This window comes from Medicago truncatula, chromosome 6, assembly GCF_003473485.1.
Source record: "Medicago truncatula cultivar Jemalong A17 chromosome 6, MtrunA17r5.0-ANR, whole genome shotgun sequence".
In the NCBI taxonomy this organism is placed as follows: Eukaryota; Viridiplantae; Streptophyta; class Magnoliopsida; order Fabales; family Fabaceae; genus Medicago; species Medicago truncatula.
In genome coordinates, this window is record NC_053047.1 from 5,679,316 (window position 1) to 5,688,136 (window position 8,821).

The following is an 8,821-nucleotide window of genomic DNA, read 5'->3' on the forward strand; positions in this document are numbered from 1 at the left end:
TTTGTGAACGGGCGAGCGCTTAAGAAATATATATATATATATATATATATATATATATATATATATATATATATATATATATCACACTCGCGCCCGAGCCGGGCTTGGGCTTGGGTCAAAATAAATATATTTTTATTATCCGAGAATCTTAAATTAATTTTTTATTAATTTAATCATTATATGAAAGCGCTTTCTTTCTTAATGATTAAGTCACTCCAGATTTGTTATGATTCTCTCCCTATAAAAGGAGAGCTCGCCTCACTTATTCGACACACCGAAAAATATTTTGAAACTTCGAGTATTTTTCTTCTGTCTCCCTTTTTTGACTTGTGTTGACGAGCCCTTCTTATTTTCTTCTACTATTTATGTCTCTTCGGTTTTGAGTGGTATTCGTACCATATTAGAGTGGTTTCTATGTTGTAGTAGGTAATCACATTGTTTGAACTGAGCTATTTTATCCTAGTGGCGGCGCGGTTGATAGTCCACCTTGCACAAACTTGAGTAGTGTCGTGAAACGTCTTAAAGAGAGTGACCTAGTCATGACTCAACCCGGTAATCTCTTTGGTGGTAAATTATCTTTTTAAAAGTTCCACTTTCTAAATTGAAAACCAATACTTACCGTGAACAAGTCTCAATGATTTCACTCACCGAAGGTGTTTTCCAATTGTTTTCCAACTTTAGAATCTAACCCCCCAAAAGTAACCAACCCTTAGCCTTTGATTTACTAAGGATCTTCACTTTTTGTTTCTCAAGATTCACCCAAATTGCTCACAAAAGACTCCCTTCTCATGTAGATTTTCTAAAGAGATGAAGGAAATTCCTAATTCTTTTATTTTTAGAATTCTGCTCTTCACCCTGCACTTTTTGCTCGCGTCCTGCAGCCATGACCAAAATACCAATGCGCTAGTTATCTAACGCAAGTGTAAAAAAATAAGGGATTTAGTTTTTATACATGCGCGACTTAAGTCATGCTGCACGAGTTAACTCACGCGGGTGTTAACACATGCGTGAGTTAACCCACACAAGTGTTGTTTTGCCATATTTACAATATTTTTGCATATTCATATGCAAGAGTTGGATGTGTGCAAGAGTTAACCCAAGCAAGTATTGTTAACCCACACAAGTATTGTTTTGCCATTTAAGTCACACATGTGTAATAATTAAGTCAATTTTTTTTACACTTGCGTTAGTTAACTAACGCAGGTGTATTTTGGTCATGGCTGCAGGGCGCGAGCGAAAAGTGCAGGGTGAAGAGCAGAATTCTTATTTTTATTTGTGTATGTTAATAGAAAAAAATAATTGGGCTGCTCATCTATTGTCTAGGTTGGTAATTAGTAAGCCCACCACTATCTGGTTGACAATTTTCCAATTCCTATTTGTACCCCTATTAAGGATATATTCTTCAATCATTAATATCTAGTTTTGATAAAAATAAAAATAAAAACAATTGTTATTGCTTAACGTGTAGCTGTTAGTGTCATGTAGTAACAAATTAACCATAAATAATGAGTTAATGAATAATTTAGTTCGTTTTACTAACCTGTAATAAATAAAAGTCAAGACACCAGAACCAAAGAAATAGTCAAGACACAACATGCTTTGTTTTGAGTACAATATGCTTTTTTTACCTTACACTACTAAAGATGCTTGCAGTTGCATTTTCATTTATGAGTAAGCTAACAAATTCGATCCAAAGGAAGTAAGATATGAAATTAATCTCTGATTTTGTTGTATGCTTTAGAATTATAAATATTTCAAGAATATCGTTGATTCTATTTAACATCCAAGGTTGTCCATATATTTAACCTCTTACTATTAATCAGGTCTTTACATTTTAAAAAGTTACAGTGAATTTGGTGTATAACATAACATTATTAACATACTCTCGAAATGAACCTCTTTCATTTTTTTCATCAATGTAAAACGAATACGTGTATCTTACTATGCATATATATTTGCAAGTGAATTTTCTTCTCTTTTCTTTTCTCAAATGCTTAAGCAGTGAACATTATATTGCAAAGATTTCTAATCTAAACAAACAAGCCATATATTTCTTTTTCTTTTTCTTGCCTAGCAAAGAGCACTTTCAATGTAATTTTTGTCTGCATTTTTTTTTTTGGAAATGGTCCCAAGCAAAAAAAGAAAAAAAATTCTTCTCGCTTTCACTAGAGGGAATATGTACTTCTACAACAACAAAAAAATCACTGTCTCATATTAAATTCATAAATTCCTTTATTTAATTTATTGTATTTAGTTTTTAATTAAATTAATTTTTTAAACACAAAATTTCGATTAAATTGAGATGTAGGTCCTTTAAAAAAAATAGAGATGCTGGTTTTTTTTTTTGAATAATTTGTATACCTACGGCCAAAATCCGTAGGTAAAACCAACAGTGACGGAAAAAATCCATAGGTATAAGTATAGTATTGACCACATAAACCTGGCGTACGTATAGGTATTTTGGGCTTTACCTACGTCAAAATGACACTTACCTACAATTTTTGGCTGTCACTACATCTCAAGTTTCTTGTAATGGAGCCTAGCCTATTCTCAATCTCATCGGTAAATAGAGTACTACAACAACGAGTGATTTTATTGTTTGCCATGTTATCTATTAAGTAAATTGTCATGTGGTTGTACAGGGAGAGACATGTTAACTAGAAAAAGATTTAAACATTAAAAAAGGTTAATACTTGAATGAATTGGTTCCAATCATACTAAGGAAAACCCTTGCACAATGCATAAAAATCCAGATAAAGCTTGTGAAGATTTATGGTATCACTATAAACACATCAATGGAATATATAAGTAAGAGAATTCATATACTTAATGTCTTGAGGTTTTAGTTTAAGATGTGGTGTAAAACACTTATCTAGTTGCTCTTAGCCTAATATGGAGAACTCTCTAGTGTTTCACGGTTTCATCGTGATGCAATTGTGGTATCAGAGCCAATGGTTTAACCAAAAGTGAGTAACTTCTGATGTGGAAAATCTTCCTGACAATGTAGTGGTCAGGTGATGTGTCATAATGTATGTAAGCCAACTAAGACGCGAGTGTATGTGAAAGAAAACCACTTGAGAGGAAGTAAACTTGATGAATAGGTGAACTCATACTTGATAGGGGAAATATTGAAGTGTCTTATGTGAGTAAGAAGTTTCACATACAATGAAACTTAAGGTGAAATGTAGTGTTTTAGGCTTCTCTCACAATCCAACAATGATCACCTTTATTCAATAAGATGTAGGCGAAAACTGTGTAAACCATTGTTAAATGGTAAGATTATGAGCACCTATATTGTCGTGTATATGTCTGTCATTTATGTGTATGATAAATGCTAATAATTGTGTAAACCTTAAGGAAACTTGGACCCAAGGCTTTAAAAAAGTTGTCCGAAAAGATGATTTTCTTCCCAGCCATGAAAGTTTTTAATGTCTTCACAACTGCATCACAACATGGATCATGATTTCATCACCATTGAAACGTGATTTCCTGCTATATCGAAAATTGCAATGGGCACACAATCCAATTGTAAAACCTCGACTAATGATTCTTTTTACAATAAACAGACTTTGCGGAAGCCTTCCATATCTTCACGCACCCAATGCTACAAACCAGTAAGTCGTACCTATCTTTCATACCAACTCATATCTAGCAACAACACGCAACTAGTTTGCTTTCCCTGCACCATATTCTATATACACAACAGAAATGTGTACATTATTCTCGCCTCAATATGCGAATGCACGAGAATTTTACTATTTTGTGCTAAAAAAAACATGCAACACTTACGCATACATATGTGTATGCATGAACCTCACATGATACAAACTAAATTTCATGTGCCTTATGTTACCATCCTTTGAAGATCTCTTCTATAAGTAGAGCAAGAGAGAAATAGTTTATATATTGATACATACTCTCATCTTTCCAATTTTTCCTTCTAGTGTTTTATTATCTATTGAAAATGACAATGAAACAAATGATTTTTGTTATGTTTTTCTCATTCTTTTCCCTTAACCTCCTCTCCCCAATCTTTACCCTTCCCCTTGCACCCGCATTATATGTTTTTGGGGACTCCCTATTAGACAATGGCAATAATAATTTTCTTCCAACTTTAGCGAGAGCAAATTTCTTACCTTATGGAGTTGATTTCCCTAGAGGTCCAACGGGAAGATTTTCCAATGGCAGAACCGTTGCCGATTTTTTGGGTACCTAATTTCTGTTATTAGCTTTAGAGTATAAATTAAGTAATGTGATAATTTTTTGGGTACCTAATTTCCTAAGGCTTAAATTTTTTTATTTGTAGTATTCTAAAGTGAATTTATCTCAATTTGAGAAGCGAAATCAATTTTTTTTTTTTTTTTTTTTTTTTTTTTTTTTTTTTTTGTAGAAACACTACTTTTGTTTAGTAAAATCTATATCGTAAGTGGGATGAAAAATGAGTATATTGTTAATATATTTCGAACTCGTGATTTTTATTGATTAATTTTTTTTCTTCTTTTGATGATGATGACTAGCTGAATATCTTGGATTGCCATATTCTCCTCCTTATTTGAGTTTTGGAGGTCTCGGGTCATTATCTGGAGTCAACTATGCATCTGGATCATGTGGAATTCTGCCAGAGAGTGGACATGTTCTTGTAAGATTTTTCGTTTTCCTATTGTAATGCTAGAAACATATATAATGATTTTCTTTCTTTGTTTCGATTTCCCTACTTCATATCTTGTTTTTGTTTGTTATACAAACAATGGCGTTGAGCCATATTTTATATGTTCACTAGATATCAAAATGAAAAATACAACCATAAAAGAAAATTTATACTTGTGAACACCATCTACCTTGTAACGGGTGTACATTAGATTTATATTTGTGAACACCATCTAGTCGTCGGGTCTTACACGAGATTTGAACTTCGTCTCTTGAAATTATGAAGTCAAGCTCTTACAACTAAACTGACACCTCATAGACTCATTTATAACCATAAAAATGGGGGTGAACCCTAGAAACAATCAAACAACAGCTGGAATATGCTAGTCTTTACTAGTACTATTCCTGAAACTTTCTCTCTCTAAAAATACCCCGATCTGAACTCTCTCTAACTTTCATATCTTTGCCACCCTTCTAATTCAAATACCTTCTATTCTAAAAATAATGGTGGCTGGTGGTGCGAAGATGGAACATCCATCCGCATCACCTCCGGTCCTTGTTCTCTTGGCGGTGATTTCGCCGGAAGTCTGTGTTCATGGCGAGCTCTGATTTTTTTTTCTTTTTTTTTTCTGGTGGTTGCGCTAACGGCTTGGTTTTTTCCAATTCTTAGCCGTTGTAGGCTCTTCATAGATCTGTAATCCCCATTGCAGTTGCGGTGGTTTTCAAGGTGATTTGTGGTGCGTTTCTTCATCCCCTATGTGTTGTTTATGTGGCCCCTTTTCATGTAGTGGTGATGCGACGAGACTATGTCTCCGCACCACCTTCTTCAGCCCATCTGGGTCATTTTTTTGTCCGTTGTCGTGATTTCCGGTCCGGTGTTCATTTTTATTTTGCTACATTCTGTTATAGATATGTTTCCTTATGGTGATGTTCACGTTTTGTTGGAGGGGATGTGGGGTGGTCCTGGTGAGGAGGTCTCGAGTTATGGTGAGGAAGTGGTGAGAGTGAGTGTCGTCGTCGGCAATGGTAGCGGAGATTGTGGGGAAAGGTGGTTGCTGCTGTGGTGGGTCGTCTTTGAGGAGTCGGTTTGTCATGTTTTCTTTGGCGATTTTTCCCCGGCCATTTACGTGGTTTATGGTTGTGTTGGTGATTTTGTGGTGGTGATGTATGGGTACGTTGTGGTGTCTCACAGGATGATCATAGTTGGCGTTGGTTTTGTTGTGGTGGTGATAGTTGTGTTGTGAGATGGTTGGGGGAGGAAGTGCAGGTGTTAGATTGAGTGGTGATTTATGGTGGCGGTAGCGGTGTGGTCTGGATGGGGTGGTCGTGGATAATTTGGACTCAGATCTATCAGAACACGCGGTGGACAAAAGGTGATTTAGAGGGGGTGTAGACGTTGTTTAGGTAGGGAGGTGATGTGTAGGTGGATAATGGTGAACTCTTTGTGTTTCTGTTGTTGATCGCCTTTGTGTTGGATCCATATCCGTCGTCGCTAGCTCTTGTTGCGTTTGGGTTGCTTTGTGTTTGGGTGCTACTTTGAGCTGAACTATTTCCTTTTCTGACATGATTTCGGTTTACTTACTACCCATCCTATCATATGCCTTACTGATTTGTGCTCTGGATTCTAGTACGCTGTTCGTTTTTGATTCGAGATCGAGGTTGTCAATTCTTTGATTCAAGTTTGCTTTGGCCTATTATGGTGTTTTTTCTTCGGTGGATCAGGGGTAGAGAGGTGGTGGAAGGCGAAGGAGTGTTGGAATAGAAATTTTTGGGTGTGGCTTAATCATGGTGAGGTGAAGAGGATGTTTGATTTGGAGGGGTGTTTTTTTGGAGTGAGTAGCGGCGATGGGTGCTTATGGATTTAGTTTTTCAGTGGTTGTTTGCGATGGAGTATGTTTTAGGCGGTGAAATTGGTTTTGGTGGTTGTGGGGTTCATGGGTGTTGAAGGTAGGTCTTAGGTAGGTGATGTGTGTAATTCGTGTCTTTATTGATGTTCATTTTAGGTGTTCCGCCTATATACGACGCCTTTGTAGTCTTGATCTACAGGTTTCTGTTCGTCTTGTGTAGAGATCGAGTTTTAAATAAATTTTGCCGCTAAAAAAAACCATAAAAATGGGGGATGAGGTGCAACACAAGTACTTTCCAAGTGAAATATAATTAGTTGATAATTACATAATTTGTTAGTGGTTGGTTACTAGTTTGTCGATTTTGCAGGGAAAATGCATAACTTTGACCGAACAAATAAACTTATTTGGAAGGGAAATTAAGAGAGATTTGACAAGCAAGGTTAAATATCCAACTGAGTTATCTGACCATCTACAAAAATCTATATTTATAATTTCTGCTGGAAGCAATGATTACATCAACAACTTTCTCCAACCTCAGTTTTACGACAGTAGCAAGTTCTACCAACCTAAGCCTTTTGCTGAACACCTCATAGAAAATTTTTCGCAGCAACTTAAAGTAAGAACAAATGTCTTATAAAAAGTTTTAAATTGCACTAGGGGTTATTTTAGGTCACATTAATATTTTCTAAAAGCACTGCTAGAAAAAAATCAAATTAGCAACATAAAACCTCACTTTAAACATTAAAGGTGCAAAATTGGGAATTTGGCTTTGCTGCCGAAATCAATTCAACACACTCACGAAGTCAGCATGCTATTGATCGTTGGATCGAAATTGGATGATTCATATTTTCAAGATCGGTATTTAAGTTTGTCTGATCTCGATTCAACAACTACCAATGTGGTGATTGCGTGAATGACTGACTACAACAATATGCATTAAAGTTTTTATTTTCATAAATGGTCTATTTCATATTATGTTTCACCTTTTCTTGAAATTATTACAATTGCTAGACATTGTATGAGTTGGGAGCTAGGAAGATAGTAGTGTTTGAGATTGGACCTATAGGGTGCATACCAGCAATTTCTAGGACACATGAACACACAGGTGAATGCATGGAAGAAGCAAACAAAATGGCACTTTACTTCAACGAAAAGCTCTCTGCAATGCTAAAAAATCTCACATCCAGTCTTCCAGGCTCTACCTTTGTTCTTGGTCAATCATACTCCATAATCATCGATCTCTATAAAAATCCATCCATATACGGTAAAAACTCTACACATGTAATAGTTATATAATGTTCATTGAAAATTGTTTGGTTAGAAAACATTGGCAAGTTTTACTTTGGACCCATCTTTGATCAAACCTTCGAATCTTGTGTGTAATATTGCAGGTCTAATAGATGGTAGGAATCCATGTTGCACTACTTGGCAACATGGAACTTCAGCATGTATCCCTTTCTTAAGACCATGCATGAATCCAAGTAAACATATCTTTTGGGATGCTTTTCATCTTACAGAAGTTGTATATTCAGTCGTAGCATCACGATGTTTCAGGAATAGCTCTTCATGCTCACCGGTCAGCATTCAAGAGCTTGTCAAAATATAATTGTGTTAGAACACCGACTAGTAACAAAGGAATAAAAGAAACGATAATGGGAATACAACGAGGCATGATCTTTGTTTACGGGGTTCGACCAATAATGATTCCTTTCTCTACGATTATAGAGCAGCTATAGTTCCGTATATTTGAAAAATATGGGAGGCGCGCAATAGGATTATCTTCTCTCCAAAGACTTCAGATGTGGAAGATAGTTGATGATATCAAAGATGTCTCATGGAGGGACTTGTATGTATTTTGAATGGTTTTTGAAGCCTCTTCTTTGCCTTAATCTTTAATATAGGGTGTTTATTTTGTCTGAGCCGAGTACCCCTTGTACTTTTTCCGATTTATGTGTTAATTATTCTTTGTACTTTTCCCCATTCTATCTAATAAATTTTGATGTTAAAAAAAAAATCTGTATATTTCTTGAGTGAAATTGGTGCAGGTTGTTAGTGTCTTTTTGTTTGCAAAGAGTGATACAGTCAAATGCCTATTATGAGCAGGTGGTATATTCACAAGTCTCGAACCATACACTTATTATCTGTAATTTTTGGCAACCTTAAAGTATACCTTTTTTTTTGGGTTACAAGAGAAAATGATAAAGAAAGAAGAAAAAAACTGTGACGATATGAACATTTCAATTTTTAATTCAATGAGTGATTCATTTATAATAAAAGTTTGTTTGAAATTATATGCTCATTTCAATTTTCAATCCAATCTTAATTAC

General features: G+C 35.4%; 1 protein-coding gene across 1 annotated transcript; it reads left to right on the forward strand.

The window, feature by feature from the left end:
• The first annotated feature begins 3,913 nt into the window (after window positions 1–3,913).
• Window positions 3,914–8,477, forward strand: LOC112422726 (GDSL esterase/lipase 7). The gene is made up of 5 exons (XM_039827181.1): window positions 3,914–4,208; window positions 4,518–4,639; window positions 6,862–7,110; window positions 7,506–7,758; window positions 7,886–8,477. The coding sequence occupies exons 1-5, from the start codon at window positions 3,965–3,967 to the stop codon at window positions 8,098–8,100; spliced, it is 1,083 nt and encodes a 360-aa protein (XP_039683115.1). The 5' UTR covers window positions 3,914–3,964; the 3' UTR covers window positions 8,101–8,477.
• Window positions 8,478–8,821: the final 344 nt, after the last annotated feature.